Source organism: Pelobates fuscus, chromosome 12 (assembly GCF_036172605.1).
Source record: "Pelobates fuscus isolate aPelFus1 chromosome 12, aPelFus1.pri, whole genome shotgun sequence".
In the NCBI taxonomy this organism is placed as follows: domain Eukaryota; kingdom Metazoa; phylum Chordata; class Amphibia; order Anura; family Pelobatidae; genus Pelobates; species Pelobates fuscus.
The window spans coordinates 46516866-46534774 of NC_086328.1; the positions used below are offsets into that span (position 1 = coordinate 46516866).

Consider the following 17909-nt stretch of genomic DNA (forward strand, 5'->3'; position numbering starts at 1 on the left):
TGTCTCTTTGTGCCCTTGACCTCGGATCGTTCCTGACTCTGTCTCCTCTCATATACGTCGAGTCCGGCCATTCTAAGGTCCGGTAGACGTATCTCTCCTCTGTGTTGTCTTCTGTTTAGCTGGATCCTGCGTGTAGGGGTATATTCTCGTTACAATTTGGTCCCTTTAAGACTTTCTAAAATATCCATCTCTAACCCCCCAAATTGTTGGATGGTGCTTCCATCCATAAGGGACCTTACTCCATATTTGGTGGACTTGTCCCAGAATTAAACCTCTATGGAATATCATATTTGATCTTATTTTTAGAATTGGAGGTATACGTCCTGAGTTTAAAGCGGTTTTGCACTACTCCGTCTTTTTGGCTTAGAAATACAGGGTAATTTAGAATTGATGATGGTCCATTGCTTAATGGCAACTAAAATTCTAATTGCTAGATTTTGGAAAAATACGGAGATCCCAAATAAAGGCTAACTTAAAGCACAACTATTATACCAACTTGAGATGGAGAAGGGCTTACTCTTGAGTAATAACTTCCCTAATGAGGGACTTTGTGAGTTTTATTCTAAATTTATTGTAGACATTACAGACTGGTAACGGGCCGGAATTCGGGTAATATGTATGTCAATTTCTGCCAAGCTGGGATGAAAATAAGATTAGGATAGCTTCTTATGATCTCTCTGATCCTTTAGTAAATACTAAAATAACTTTACTTACGGGTAATTTGACTCTTCTTTTTTTTTATTTTTATCCTATGTAAGACCAATTGTGTGTGTCTTGTTTGTAAGCTATAGCCCATCTTTGTCTCTCTATGTAGATGCGGTTATGCTTATTTTCTGCTATTATTGAATTTAATATTGTAAATTGATATTTTATGTCTTAGCTGTTGTTTGTAAGGTATTGTATGTTATTTCCGGGTTAAAATGCCTTTTTTTTCTGTGGCATCTTGCTCGGCTATGTGATATGTTTGTCTTTTAATAATCTATCAAAAAAAAAATTCAATAAAGATTAAATAAAAAAAAAAATAGATATGCTTTCAACATTGATAAAGTTTCCCTGATTAAATAAAATGGCAGTTATGTAGACTGTGAGATTGTTTTAGCATTATTTATTCATTGTCCACTGTAATCCACATGATTTACTTGCTTATTATATCGTCTCACCTTTCCTCCTACTTTCTTAGTCCCACTCTTAGTTTTCTCTTTCTGAAAGCCTACTAGAAGATTTCCCAGACCATTCCTTCCTTGCCCCTCCCTCCTTACCCCTCTTTCATTCATCTGTCACACATTTTGTACTTTCTTACACTTCTTGTGTTCATCCATACCTCCGTTATTACATCCACTCTGCGTATCTGCCCCTATCTCCAAGTTAAGCCATGCACCTTGCTGTCATCCCTAGTAACCCTCTTTCATCCTTTGCCTTTCTCACTGATAATTAACACCTCTCCATCCAGCTGTTGAGGACTACATTTCCCTTAATGCAGCTGGCTGAGCATCATAAGATCATAGTTCACAACAGCTGGAGTATAGTATCTAAGGCTAAGCGATCATGTGTCTGCCAACCCATACTGACACTTTTTGACGGCTGCCCTTTTGTCACGTTAGCTTATCTCTTTGCAATACATTCCAATATCTTCTTTCTCGTATTTTTACCTTTTCCACTCCCTTCATGCTCCTTCCTTCCATCCATCTGATATTTTCACTCCATTTTAAAGAAAAAAAAAACATCATCCCATTCTATTAGACTGCAAGCTCCTAGGACCAGGAGTCCCCCAGCGTGTGCTCCGTATATAGCTGCCCTTGTTATGTCCCCATGGTTTGGATGTGTACAGTTTTGCTGCATCTATTGTTTCTCAATAGAGCAGTGAGGTTCTAATAATGATAATAATATTAGCAGTGTTCTAGGCTCAGATTACATTGTATCTGCTCTCAGTGCCCGGCCCCCCTTCCTTTCCCTGTCCTCCCCAGCTCCGCCCCCTCCCCCTCCTCCCTCTGCCTGTATTTCCAGCGCTGTCCAGGGCTCGGTGCTGTTGTCTCTCTCACCGTCTGATTGAGCCCAGGCTGTGCGGGGGCTCCCTGCGGGATCAGAGCGCTCCCCCGCCGGGACTCCACTCCTCACATCCCCCTGCTGGGACTCCGCTCCATCCCCAGCCCAGCCTGGCTTTATTATGTGTGTCTGCAGTGCAGCCCCAGCAGCAGCAGCGAGAGCAGGAGGGGAGAGAGCCGGGACAAAGAGCAGCCAGCCGGCCGGGCGGCATGAGATAGGGAACCGGGCAGGCTGCGGCGGCTTCACCGCGGCGCATGGGGGCAGCTAGCGGCGCCAGAGCACGGGACACACCGGCGGCAGCTGGACCGGGAACCGGGGACCGACCGGAGGGACACTGAGCTCCCCAGCACCGGGGGCAGGGATCCTCTCCCAGGCAGGGCTGAGAGGGGCAGATAGTACCCCGGACAGGGGCAGATAGCGTCCCAAGCAAGGGGACAGGGGCAGATATTACCGCAGGCAGGAGAGAGGGGCAACAGAGTACTCCAAGAAGGAAAACAGGGCAGGATATTACTCTAGGCAGTAGTGAAAGGGGCAAATAGTACCCCAGGCAGAGGGATAAGGGTAAGATAGTACACCAGTTAGGAGGGTAAGGCAAGATAGTACCCCAGACAGGAGATATAGGGGCAGAATAGTACACCAGGAAGGGACAGGATACTACCCCAGGCAGGAGACAAGGGGAAAGATAGTACCCCAGACAGGAGATATAGGGGCAGAATAGTACACCAGGAAGGGACAGGATACTACCCCAGGCAGGAGACAAGGGGAAGGATAGTACCCCAGACAGGAGATATAGGGGCAGAATAGTACACCAGGAAGGGACAGGATACTACCCCAGGCAGGAGACAAGGGGAAGGATAGTACCCCAGACCCAGGCAGGAAACAAGGGGAAAGATAGTACCCCGGACAGGAAAGGCAAGAGTCAGAATAGCACCCCGGTACAGTGAGATAAATACATCGATTTTAGCCCAAGCAGGGCAGAGAGAGAGAGGGGTTGAGTAGGAGAGTATTAATCTAAACGTGTTAAAAGGGTAAAATAATATCCCAAGGGAGTGGGAGAGAGGGACACTGTTATTACTGCAGAAAAAGACTAGGGGCAGAAATATTACCCTAAAGAGGGAAGATAGCTGTATACTTGCCTAAGCAGTGTATTGCCCTGGGCAAGAAGAGCTGCTACCCTTGGCAGGATAGAAGGGGTTAATTGTACCCTATACTAGGGCAAGGGCAAAGCAAAAAGGAGCGAATATTATCTTGTATCCCCCCTATTCAGACCCAGGCAGGGGCAAACAGAAAGGCTGGGGGCAGAAATAGCAAAAACAGGATAAGGGGGCAAGAAGTCATATTCCGGACAGACAGAGGGCAATAGACTGGCCTTAGTAGAGTAAGGGGGGTAAATATATTTTCTTACCTCTAGCAGGAAAGAAGGGGTAGTAATTAGACCCAAAGAGGAAAAGAGACAGTGAGAGTTAGAATCGCTAGACTTCCATCCAGGGGAAGTAAGGCTATATATAGAGAGGCTAGTGCGAGAAATTATCTGTATATATATAATTATATATTATCTGTATTATTAGTGGAGATTTAAAGAGCCTTGTACATATTACACTGATCAGGAGCGATAGAAGACAGCATAGTCTGTGTATTTATTGCCTCTGGTATTTTGGAAGGAAAGGAAAGCGACTGCCTAGAAGATAGGATTTGCAAAATTCTATTTGATACAAAAACATAGTATGCATTTGTAAGGGGGTGCAGTATTTAACCCTAAAATATTTGAAGTTGAAGAGTATTACCTTGAAGTATTAGTAAAGAGGCTGGGACTGTAATCTCCCCTAAAATAAATTCTGCCAGGTTACATACAAACTATAAAGCATCATCCCCAAAGAGAATATAGTACCTCATAGTATATTGTCCAAGTACATCAAGGGTGAATATCCAAGTGAAGCATTGGGTTTATTTGACCTACTAGACTAGAAGAATTTATTTGCCCACATTTCCAGTCCAGGATATTTAGTATTTAGAAGATCTGAAAAGGAGCTAGGCATTGTGTTTGATAGTGGTGCAGATATTAGGAAAAGCACCTCTTAACCTGCTAGCTAGATAGCCTCCTGTCCATAAAAATATCCCTCCCATTATTTATTAAAGTGACTAATTTGATTATCACTCATTCCCCCCAGGCTATAGAATTTATCCTATTTTTTTTCCAGCAACACTTTTTTTTGTGTGTGTGGCTACCCCAAGGGCTTGGGGTAGGGGGTATAACTGCTCCTCCCTCCTCTTCCCAACCCCCTCTGCACCCAAGGGAGCAAGAATCCCACACAATAGGAACTTTAACACAATAAGTGAAAAGAAAAAGAGGGGGGAGAGTTTGCAAGAGGGATCCAGCCGCAGGTATCTGTGAAAGAGGAGACAGCACACAGTAAACCTGAGCCTAGAATTAATACGGTTCTTGGACAATATTTTTTTTGGGGGGGGGGAGTGTTTTGAAGTGAAAAGGGGGGTTAGCTTTGAGGAGCTGTGGAGATGTCCAGGAGGAAACAGGCCAAGCCACGTTCGGTGAAAGGTAAGGGACTGCTAACTCCTCTAATATACTCTAAGCATGTAACCCTTAGTTCTCTATGATAGCTATCTGGCCCTCGAAATCCGTTATGGCTAACCTTGGCACCAAGGCTGACTGAGCATCATGGGAAACGTAGTCCAGAAACATATAGAGTGCCAAGGTTAGCCATTCCTAGTTTACAGTATTAACCCTTGCAGTGATCAATTTTCGAATAGGAAAAGACACTGATTGCTACATGGTTTGTAACTGATTGCTACATAGGCTGCCACTAAAATCCCATTTGGAACCACTGGTGTAAATAAATATATTTTTGCCATGATGTTTATGCGTATATATATTTTTTTATGATTGCACACAGATTGCCTATGAAAGTTACACTGTGTAGAGCTGTTTCCGTAGCCATTCGTTGTAGTATATTCAGGAGTTTGCTGTGGGATGGTTTAGCTAGCACTTTGTAGAATACAGTTTAGGCTCCGAGGAAGTCCTAGCATGATGCGCGAACCGTAGTTCCGGCCTGTATCCTTCCACTGAAATGCTTTCGGTCTAGGGGAGTAGACACGTGGGTTGGAAAGAGACCGCACCGTAAACAATACCTGCATCTCTTCACATGGTAACGAGTACTGTGTATCGTACGCACGGATTGCTTCTTTACTTACATGCTGTGCATTGGAGCGGGTTTTTAAGCTAAATTGGGAAATTTAAATGGCTTCACCAGTCACAATTAGTAGACTGGAGATTGCTCAGGGGACAATTGTTGACCAATACTTCTCTCTATCTAACAATCATTCGTAATTGTATTTGGTATAAACGATTCACTTTGGTTTGAGCTATTATATGTGATCTACACAAATCCATATTTTGGTTGAGGGAGGGGGTTTGTGTAATAAAGTGGGTGCAACATCTGGTTTGATAAATCATTCAGGTTTATCCAAAATATGTGGAGGGAACTAAGAAAGGGAAGTTTTAGTGTTGGGGAGTCAAAGAATTTGATAGTATCATTCTACCCCTCAGATCTGCTCGAATTCGTCCATATTCTTTGTAAATATTGCATACATATGAGATGTAGATACTTTGGGCATTACTATATATATACCTGTATAATATTGGTGTGTTTAATATGGGAATATTATGTTATCAAATGGTTCTTGAGACATCATTAAAACCACAAGATCGAAAGTCATCTATTTCTTTTTTCATATATGCATTATTTATTCATAGATTTTTTTGAATATATTTTATTTTTAAGATTTCCCCCGCCATTCCAATTCCTGTGAAACACAAAATACACAGACACGTATGCGCACAAATACATGCAGACAGACAGACACACAGAAACACTCACGTACATACTTGTAAGCCTGATTGCTTACTGCTTAGTTATGCACTGGAACATTCATAAACTAGGCTGCCTGGGATTAATGGGAATCACCTCCTGTAAGACGCCACAGTTTGTGTCTGCCGTCATTAGTTCTTTACTTTTCCTCTGATTTACAGCTTCCTTCTGGGAGTGTGACTATCTTCCGTCTCAGACAGCTCAGTACTTACTACGCGAAGATTGATAGATTCACAATGTCAAGTCACACTGTGCAACATGATTTTTTGCATGGTGTGACGTCACACTGTGCTATATGGGATTTCAAAATATGATCTATCCTTTGATATAACAGGCAAATGATGTAATTATCTATCTATCTATCTATCTATCTATCTATCTATCTATCGCAATACCAGGGATTAAAATTTGTAGTCCTATGCTACTAAACAGGCCATAATAATGATTTTCATTTTCACTCGCCAGTTGCTAGTGGCAAATAAAAATTTTGAGCCCTGTGCTATGTGCTAATTAATTTTTTTAATCCCTTAAGGACACATGACGGAAATATACCGTCATGATTCCCTTTTATTACAGAAGTTGTGTCTTTAAGGGGTTAAATAGATCATAGTTTTATTATACAAGTCACCACAAAGTGACTGTCGACCCTGATGATCATCCAGTAGTTGGCCAAAATATGTTTTGTAATTAAGCTTAGTGTTTAATCTCCAGTGATGACCTTCCTCGATTATAAAGTGTATTTTTTTTTTTTACACTGTGTGCTGTGTTTTTGTCAATTTATGCAGAAAACTTTATTTTTCTCTGTTTATTACAATGTTTATTAATTGAATGTATGATTAAAAATAATCACCTACTTAGCACTACATTTAACTTGTACACACTTTCATATTTGCATCTTACTTCAACTCAGTTGCTTTTAGAGAAGGGAGATTATTATTAATAAGGAACCTGTTGTTATCTTTTCATTGGATGTTATTGTTTAGGTTGTTTGGACTCATTGCTCTGGAGTGCCTTTATAGGTATATCAATGATAATGTCAGTTTTGAAGTTGGACCATAATATTGTAAACTCTTGACCATTAACATGGAATTTGATAATCATTGGTTCAATTATCCTCAAAAAGTTCTGTCCCGTTATCTGTGAAAGTTCTCATTTGTCAATTATTGTTTTATGTCAATTTTGTGTTTTGGTGTGTAGTATGCGTGCTGCCTTCTTACTAGTGATGTTGGTATTTGCACAAAAATTTACTTCTATTTTATTGAAATAATATGGAAACCAAGCCATTCCAACAATGATGTATAGCAGAGTGTTGTTGGTTGTTAACGTTATTTATATAACAAGCATTTTTTTGTTTCGGAAATAATACGATAGGTACATACATGGATTGTGTATTCCACTCACAAGGTCACATTTAAAGCCAACACAAACGAGCATTTGCTGTAATTGCCGTTATGTTTTGGTTGTGAAGGAGATAACTAGAAAATGGAGCATTCTGTTTGGCTAGCTATTCCTTTAGAACTATTTTAACTTGTGATGACACTGACCCCGTGATGTCATATTTTGCCACTCTACAGATTCACATTTTAGTGGGGTATTACACACACATTAGACACCATCTGAGTGCCATTGACATGCAGAAACTTGGCACTCAAAGGATTCAAAGAATCTTGTGATAACACTGTTGTCTTCATATGTTGCTTGACCATCATCATTACTGAACTGAATTACTTGTGTAGTGCCATCTGTATTTGCGCATTTGTGTACTCAATTCATGTCATTCACAGGCCTAGACAGCCCCTTTCTAAAACATCTTATGCTGGTTCTCAGCTAAACTGAAGTTTTTATATTCAGAAAATTAAAAATTAGTTCACACACAACCAGTCAAATTTTTTATTTAAGAAATAGTAGTCTGTATAATGTATTGCATATCTCTATAGTACAGTATTGATAACCATTTTTTTTTGCTGAAAAACCTTTTACATCAATATGCATATCTCCTAAATTTGTGCAGCTCCTTAATTTCGGACCTTTATCAACCTGTTTTAAGGGTTGTTTTTTTTTTTCTGCCATTGGCCAAGTTGCTTGAACACAGGTGGTTCTTGCCATTACAATAAATAAATACAGGTAAAAACTTCCATTAACAGTTAAGACAATAACCTTAAACATCCAACTAGATCAAAACAGATCTGTTGGAAAATAATTTTGATCATAGATATATATTTTTTTAAACCTATTTATTAATCAATATTGCACATATTTTTCTGGATTTCAATTAGACAACTCGGGTGAAACCTATTTTCCCTGCTGTAATTAAATTGACTAGGGGGATTAATTTCTTTTTTTTTTTTTTTTTTGCAATTTAGAGTCTACTAACTAGTGAATTGTTGTGACTTGAAAACCAAATTGTAAAATTTGGGCCAAACTCCTTTAGTTGGAAAAGTGGTATGACTCCGCTATATTTACAAAAAAAAGTTTTGAGCCTAGTATTTATATACTAGATAGGGGGTAGAGATGCAGATAATTTGTATGCATATATTTAATAATAATAAATTATTATAAGGGTTTTAAAAGCAAAGTGCAGCAGGCTCTGTTGTGAATATTGGTAATTCATATTACCACAAAACAAAATGGTGGTCCATTAAAATATCCTACAAGATGCCCGACATCTGTTGGATGCCTCCAAATTTTCTTGGTAGGTGAATAGAGATTATGTAAACATAAATTGCGCATTGTGTGAGAAATTCTGTATTCTGTCAGTGATTGACAACCGACTTAAGTTGGAGAATGTAGTAGATAATTAGAGTTTTTTTTGCCCTCCTTTGCCTTTTCAACCAGAATACATAAAGACACAAAAGTAATTTTCAAGTAATTTGAAGAAGTAATTTGCTCAGAAAGCGAAGCTGCTATTTTCTATAACCATGACATGTTGGCCCAACTAAAGATAACTCAATTAAAATCATTGGCTGTATGACTGGAGGCAAGTTATAAACTGCCAGAAAGCTCTATAGATTATGTGACCTTTAACCATCTTCACAGACAGAAACTTGGTAACTGTTCTCTTCAGACTGGTGAAATTCCGGAACTTTCAGTGTGTTGGATCCTTGTTAACTTAAGCGCTAAACCAATTTAAAGCAGAGACTAGAATCTAGCTCAGCAGTAAAGGCCAATTGTGAAAATATATAACGGAAATTAAATTAAAGAAAACAAAGACTTTTTTTCTAAAGAAAAAGTTTCTGTAATGGAAAGTAAGCATACGTATTTCATATTCATTTCAGATTATCTTCTTTTGTTCATTACATTATTTTTTTTTTTTTTTTGCGCATCTAACAGGTGCCATGATTTTATTTTGTCCATAGAGTTCAGAAAGGCTCTTTTTTTTCGTACCGGGGTGGTACCCTGTTGCCATGGAAATGTTTGAACATTTATGCCCATAATGAAAAAGGAGGTGATGCAGTGAAAACATTTATTTTATTTATGAAAAATCATATGAATAAATAACAAATTCTGTAATTTTATAGTAAGGTTATTTTAGAGCAAACTGCAGCAGGGTCTGTTGTGATGGTTTATATTAACATGCTTTTTTGATCGGTCCACCGTGAAATGGGGCTCTTCACATTTTAATTAACTTAAATGCTCCAAAACATTTATTTTGCATCTTATTTAAAAGGACAAATTTACGTTTTTCGGACTAGTTACATATTCCTTTCAGTGAGGATAAAGTTTTTGCGCAAAAAAAATCTTTTATAATAATCCTTTCACTTATAGCAACATGTTTTTTTGGTACCAATGTTTGTTTTGCATTTCAAAACAATGAAAAGCTAAATTTAGCTCATAAAACCCTCATTCATTCCCTGCCAGTGATTTATTCTGTCTACATCTCTGCAGAGTGACTGTAAAATTATATTCTTGTACTTTTATTTTCTATTTTATGTCCTTTTAGATTGTTTTGCAAGTTTTACTAAGGTGGTTTTGGGGTTACAGCACATTAACAAAGAGAAAATACATATTAGTTAACAAAGTATCCAATTACAGAGCCTCATATAATAGAGACATAATGAAGTGAATGACTATTAAATGATGATATCCTCTGTTGTGAAAAAAATCACGCACAATCAATATTCCCTTTCCTTTTATAACCACCACATTTTTTTTTATTATTTCCCTTTCAAATTTGCCACTGTTTTTTTTTTGTATTAATTCTTTATTTTTATTGTGCATCGATTGACATACATATTTGAGATGCCATTACGGCAGCGATATGCATTTTTACATCAAGATATTGTGTCATGGTAAATGCGTAATGTGCACAGTTTATGGGCAAATTTGCCACTTTTAAATATGCATATATATATAAAAAAAAGGAAATTGAAAAAAAAATTAACACAGTGCAATGTGTATACTGAGAAACATAGTTATAGAAAGTAAGTAGAAACATAGTATAAATGAAAGTATGGTAGGAACAGAACAAAAGTAGAGATTGAAGAATATTAGAGGTAGCCAAAATATGAGTTGGGACAGAATTAAAGCAAACTTGTTTGCATTGTCACACTGATATGTGAATGTAGTTCAATACTTCATCAGACCCTCACACCTAGGAATTAGTAGACAGTGATAGAAATTTTCGAATATAGCTAAAAATAAATGGGATCCAGCTGATATTCTCTAAACCATATACATAAGACTAATCATGTGCACACTGCATGTATCATGTGCTCACTGCATGTATAATAGAAGAACAGAATACTTTCTGGTTGCACTCACAAATTCCATGTGACAATATAACCTTGAAAATGCCTCCTCTGAGGTAGTAAGGGGTGTAACTCCCTCTTTGGGGCCAATGTAGAAACCAGTCTCAGGAACTACAGTTGTTAAAAAAACCAAAGGTACAAAAGTATTTTATTGGCATATATAGATGTATAAAGAATAAATAAAAAGTGTAACAAATGCTGAAATAGGTCCTACGCATTTTGTTCTTTGGTGAGAACTTCCTCAGGGATCTGCTCATAAAATCAACAATAAAATAAAATGCCAAAACACAGCCTTACCCCACCCTCCCATAGTCTTCATTAAATAGCACTAGCCCCCAACGTTCATTGATAGAAATTATATCCATGGGTGCCACATATTTTTGTGCACACTCAGATTGTTGCACAACTTTGTGGTTTCCACCATCATGCAGATTAAATGAATCTTCTTCAGCAGTATTTCCTACGTTGGTGGAGATATTTTTCAGCAACGAGCCAAGTATAGCCTATACCTCTGTACAAATTCTATGGCAGAGCCTCAATGCAGGGTAAGTGAGTTTGATTTTAGAGAGAGGACCATTCAGTTGTGTGTGATCTCTCATTCCTCGACATTGTGTGTCTGCTGAGAAGTTATAGTAGAGAAAAAATATATTTTTAAGTAGATTTTTCTCCACACCTATACATTTTTCTAGCAAAACTGCTAGCACACTGTATAGATGGAATTTTACGCTTTTTAAAATAGCTGAAGTTGATTACATCATTACAGGTTTCCTCAAATTCTCGACCAATATCTTTTTTCCCATAGTCCTTGATATTTAGATTTTCCTGTAGCATTCTAGATGAGTGAAAATGCAAAACAGAGCCCTTTTCGCTAAATCTAAATTTAAAATTGCACTCAAATGTATTCGAGGCTGGAACTGAGGTCCTGCAAAAGTACTCCAAAGAAAATCACTGATTGCTGTAAGATATATAAATTCTTGTAGTTGTAAAGTGTATTTTTTAATATGAGTGGTCATAGATGGAGTCAACCTTCCCACAGAAAAATTCCAACATCAACAAAAGAATGTCTCCATCACCATCTGAATATATCAGGGCCAACACCATAGTGTGTGTGGAAAACCGGGTTACAACAGTAGGTGTCATCACTAGTGTCAACGTGAGGTCAAACAATCCCTGAATGCTCTTTGTTTCTGTAAATGGGACGAATAGACCATACAAGGAAGAAGCGTATTACATGTCCTCTTCGGGAGCTGAAGCCAAGAGAGCATCGACAAATAAAGTAGGAGCTGACGGCATGTTCAATATCTGCTCAACAGTTTTCTTCTGCAGGTGTGCTCCATTTCAGAATCTGGCCAGTCTGAGCCAATCTATAAAACATATGAAGATCAGGAACTCCCAGTACACCTTCCAAGATGGGGCAAAATGCCACTTCGGATGAGCATAAAAACCCAAACAATTCTAGACACATGGTCGCGAAATCTCTTCAAATCTAAGGTCACTGGTGAAATAGGAAGTTATCCGAAGAGGTAAAGGATCTTGGGAAATATAATTTTTAGTCAGTTTACTCTACCCATTATAGAGATATTGAATGGTAACCATCTCTCCAGATGGACCTACAGATTATTGAACAATGGAAGATAGTTAATCTTGTTAAGATCTCTGTGAAATGAAGTAATTTGGACTCCCAAATTAGACAAATGAAGGAGATTCTTCTTAAAGAGAAATCGTTATTTCTTTTGAAACACATACTTGCAATTTTCTCATATATGAATATTTCAGGCAGAATGCCTATATATGGTAGCCATCTTGCTTTTGCTCTCGTTATCCATTATTGAACTTATATGTAGTGTTGCTTGTAAATGACTAATTAACTGAGGCTGGGCCCCTGTGCCTCCTCCCATTGTCAAATTTTTTTCAGAGCCACTTTTTCTAAAGGCCGTATACCCCTGGATATGCAATATTGGACCCTTCTTCAATATAAGGGTTGATATAGATTAGACTATACCATTATTTTTACTGTAACAGCTGGCAAAAATATTCTGTTAATTTAACATTAAAGCTACATGATTGGCAAGCATTGACCTCACACATTTTTTTTAAATGCATTATATAGCATTAAAACCTTATGCAAAAGGAAATTTCTTTTTTTTTTTTTTTAAAAAAACCCTTACATTTATAGTTCTTAAACCTGCTGCATTTTCATTCTTTTTTTTTTTTAATTCTTTATTTTTGTTGTGCATGGGGAAAACAGTACAGTGTTAAACATGGCATCTCTTATGGACAGGAGAATTGACAAATACTTTAATATGAGCATGCCTATGAATCTGCACATTTTTTGGTAAATAAAATCACGCACAAAACCACATTAAACGGAGCTGATTAATTTCCAGAGAATGCCCCCATATTGGTCATATATGACAGAAAGATGAGGATAACTAGACAATTAAGCTAAAGTCGGCAGTGAAAGTATGCACAGCAAATAAATCTTAAACACGTATAGCTCCTCTTTGTAGGCCATGTAATAGAAAGGTGAATGGCCTAAAGCTCTTAATAGCTCAGTCCAGGAGCCCAATTAACATATGCCCTCTGAGGACATAACATGGTGCTGGAACTGCAATCATCCTTGAGGCCTCTGAGCCCATATACAATCCGGCGGACCTGGTCATTTCTCAAGATCGGGATTCCCGGCGGTACATTAGGCTCCCTATAAGTCCCAGTTTTGGACTGTGTTGGTTCTTGCCTCTGCGCTGCCAGGTATCTGGCTCTGCTGCTATTTTGGGGCCTCCTTCACTGCCAGAGCCAAGGGTTCCCGCCTGGGTCTTGGTGGCGATACTTGAGGTGTGGGATCACTCAACTGCTGTGTGGCGGTTTGAAGCATACTGACAGTAGGTACCGTAACATTAAGGCTGGTGGAACACACCATTATGGGTGAGTCGCTGTGTTGCATGCTTGCTCTTATGGTTTCACCCCGTGCTCCTGTTAGGTCAGGGTAGCTTCTCAGGAGTGGACCGGGATCACCCCCTGTCTGGCGGAGATAGGTGGGGCGGGACACCTGCTCGATACTGTCAGTGGCCACTCAGCTCCGAAATGGGAGATCGGCTGCCCCTCCAACCAGGGCTTGTAGGCCACAGATACAGATCAGGTATTTCTCTTGTGAAAGTCCACTTGTTTGGTATCTTCATGGGCACTGTGTTGTACCTGTCCACCTAATGAGCAATATATGTCGATTGTTAGCTTTTGTCTGTAGTTATTCAGCAATATTTGCTGGTATTTGCAGGAGCTGCAGTGTCTGAGGTCTGCTCTGCTCAGCTGTCAGGCCCCACCCCCTTCATTCTTGTTTATGGTATACAAGCCTATCACATAAATTATACAGTAGTTTATTGGATAAGTAATTTATCACCCAGCCACAGGTTCACCTATTGGATAGGATGAGTGAAACTGCTCAATAAGCTGATAGCAGAGCTTGTATCTGCTGCACGTTTTTACACAGTCAGGTTCACATTGTAAGCCAGGCTGCTCAAAGTTGTCTGTGATGTTACCAACTACACGTAGACATGGACACAGGTAGTCTCCGCACAAGGGAGGAGAGAGATGTCTGTTCTAGTTCTGTATTCAGTATCTTCAGTTCTTGAATGACAACGCCTCCGGGAGCTGTGTCACTGAAATACTTTTACTCATGTGTTGTAAGAGGAGAATCTATAAAATTTCCCTGTAGAATCCGTCATGGATCTTCCTGCACATGTGTAGTAAGACAGACAAGGTTTATGTTGCTCACAAGAAAACTACTGTGTTGAAATTGGCAAAATGCAGCAAGCGGAAAGCTGTTTGAAGATGCATTATTTTCCAAAAAAAAACTCTGTCCTAAAAGGGACACTGTAAAAAAAAAAAAACTGCTTCATCTCATTGAAGTGGTTATAGTGTCTGGAGTCTCCTGGCTCTGTCTTTTAATTCAGCATTAAACAGTTTTTAATGTTTAATGCTAAACGACAGTGCCCAGCAACCCATCCCCTTTGTGCTACTTGGGCTAATAAGGAAGTATCACCGTGAGCTGTGATTGAGCGTGTCAGCTGACCACTTTCAGCCTCTCACAGTGCTATGCTGGGTATGAATTGGTATAGCTCCAAGGAAGTGTGTAGTCTCTGTCTTAGCTATACCTAAAGTGGGGGTGGGGCCATGGGAAGCCAGGGACCTTCATTCACTGTTAAACTGTGCCAGGGGACTACAGGCACTATACTCAATTCAATTAGATGAAATAGTTACAGTATCTACAGTGTCCCTGTAAGGCAAAACTATCCCCATACATCCCTTTATAATTTCAGTGTAATTCCAAATAGACAAAATAACTTTTTTCATAAAAATTTGTACTTTGCGGCAGTGCCACTTTAAATATTCTCTCTTATACACACACACACATTCTTTCAAATGTATTTCCCATAGATTGCCTGTAGATTGAATACACTGCATGTTCATTAATAGACCCATTATAACTGATATCAGTTGGGCCAAGCTAGCAACTTTGCTTTTGGGAAGAAAATAAACTACAGTGTAAAAAGCCTACATTGGATAATACTGCAGGGAGCACTTTTAAAAACTAAACAAAAAAACTTGTCATTGTATTGATAGGGTAGAAAGGAAGATTCTTGATAAGCAGTGCGCCACTTAAACCATTGGAAGATGAAAGAGGAATAATTTTACTCCACAAAGGCACATTAGTTGTAAAGAGCTGGGGAAGGCAGCGTGAGCTAATTGGAGTGTTTGTTTTTTATCTCTGAATGCGTGTGTGTTTTTTAAGTCTTCATTGCCTCCAGTTAATTGATGGAATTTCTAGTTTTTAGAGAACCAACCCTGTTAATATGAAAAGGGGGGGGGGGGGGGGGGCGGGGAACTGGCTTCTCTACAAGACATCACTGTTGATGTAAAAATATATTTTCCATTCTGTCTCAATAAATATTGTTCGGTTTTATATTTGTAAATATCTGTGTTCTTTTCTTTTTTTTTTTCACAGTAAATTGACAAATATACAAATATTGTTTACGTACAAAGAGTGTAGAGCACACCTTAATTACTACTACTTCTTTCTTATCTTTGTTACCCTTTGTTTAACACACTGCCTTTTGGGTAATTTGGATAAATAGGTACTTTTTAGTAGTAGTGTGGCACAGAGTCATACGTTCACCGTTCCTGGACCACAGATTTTTTTTCTCTGTGTATCAGAGGATAGATCACTGTTTTGTCCCTCCAAGCCTTATAAACATTGAGTGAGCATTTTGCTACATCTAAGACGTTATGCTACTAGTATAGCAGGGCTGCCCAACAGCTAGATCCTCGGATGTTGTAGGACTACAACTCCCATGATGCTTTTTCATTCTAAATGCATTCTAAAGGCATGCAAAGCATCATGGGAGTTGTATTTCTACAACATCTGGGGATCTACCTGTTGGGTAGCCCTGTAGTATATATATACGGTTGTATGTCATATGGTTAATTGTGGCCCTGTGACTTGTTCCTACTGTATTACTGTTTGTCCACGTGGATCTTGTGTTTCTCCAGATGTACAAGCTAACCAGCAATTCTCCTAACGCCAGATGCCCTGGCTGCTCATTACTTGGTTTGGTCGATTTTATTCTGGATCAAAGCTGTAATTTCCTGCTCAATGAAAGGCATTTTATACCATTCAGTATAAATGTTTTTCCACAGCATGTTGAAAAAACAGCTCATGCAATTTTAGATACATTTTGCTCTATCATCACATGGACACTTTACAACGTATCTACAAAAATTTAGATAGATAGATATATTTGTGTGTGAACCGTACCATAAATTAGCAAAATAGAATTTCAGTTTTGAGGTTAATCATTCCTTTTCACCCCTTCCTTGTTTTGGGCTGGCAGAAGCAACACAAGTGTTTAAAAAGATGAGGTTTGTGGGTTTGAAGTAAACTTGTAATCCAAATGGTGTGTAGGATATATTCATTTTAAAGGGTCCTCCAACCCTTTTTTAACTTATAATGACCTATTGGGCATTTATCTAGAACCTTCCCCCGCCCCTATAAAAAGTCAGGGGGAAAAAAAATGATTTAAACCGTAGCCCTGCTCTGGGCAAAGCTACAGGTGCTGAGCTTTACTCCTCCATCCAACATCATCCCTGCACTTGCGTGGTCCTGTCACAGGATTCTCATAGAGGGGAGTGAGGAGGCAGAGAGTAAGGGAGGGGTAACAAAAAGAATAGTAACAATTCAGTTGATAGGGAGGAGGGAGAGAGGGGACATCCATGCTGCCCCTTCCAGCTCTGCTCTGCCTGCAAGATAAAAGCTAACTAAGTCCATAGCCAGCTAGCAATGCATGATAATGACATACAGTCTTTGCACAGAATTAACATTTGGCAGTTCTGAACATAGTTCCATGCTGCCAAAGTCAAGTGTGCTGGGGGTATAACTAGACCCTAGCACAAAAATGCAAATATTTCAGAATGTGCAGTGTTCCAAGATGAAAAGCTGCACATCCAGACTCATACCACCATGACCACTTCAATTCACTGAACTAACTGAATTGGTCATGGTGGTTGGAGTAGCCCTTTAAAGTTGGTGTTGATTTAGTCTTTACTCTGTGCCGGAAAATAGAATGCAACTGTATAACATAAAATATATTCTTCATCCTCCTGCAAAATGGCCACGGTACCCAAATGATGCATGTGTTATTTCATCATTTCTAGCATATAAATGTGCACCATGAGCTATTACCACATCCAGTGGATAAAGTATGAGGCTAAAGGCTAAATGCCAGAACACTTTTCCTATAGAAAATACATTTAGAGAGCCACACAATGCAGCAACTTCATAGAGCTCTATTTCTATTTAAACAAACTCTTCTAACATAAACCAATCCATTCTGAACACACTATATATATTGTGAATGGGGTTGAGCCCCTTTAAAAAACAAACAACCCGCCTCCCCCCCTTAAAATTAGCCAGTGTAACAATACAGTATTGTATTTAAAAAAAAAAAATGAAATTAAAAAATATTCTTTAATTCTAAAGGCATCAAAGACAACATATAGACCTAATTTTCAGGCATAATAATTGATTTTTTCTAGGTAGGATGGATGTTTATTAAACAGTCGTAAATGGTTCATACTTTTGTTTATTTATGTACGTTGCATACAAATCTAATTGTGACTATTGTTTTCTTTAGATCGATTTGCAATTTTGAGCTCTACAGATCACCTCAATAAATCACTC

General features: G+C 38.8%; 1 protein-coding gene across 1 annotated transcript in view; it reads left to right on the plus strand.

Moving 5' to 3' along the window:
* Positions 1 to 2031: 2031 nt before the first annotated feature.
* Positions 2032 to 17909, plus strand: part of ZNF423 (zinc finger protein 423) — a 245850-nt gene continuing 229972 nt past the window's right edge. Inside the window, exon 1 of the mRNA XM_063437907.1 lies at positions 2032 to 4597. Coding sequence (XP_063293977.1) covers positions 4558 to 4597 — 40 coding nt within the window. The 5' untranslated portion in view covers positions 2032 to 4557. The remainder of the gene's footprint in view (positions 4598 to 17909) is intronic.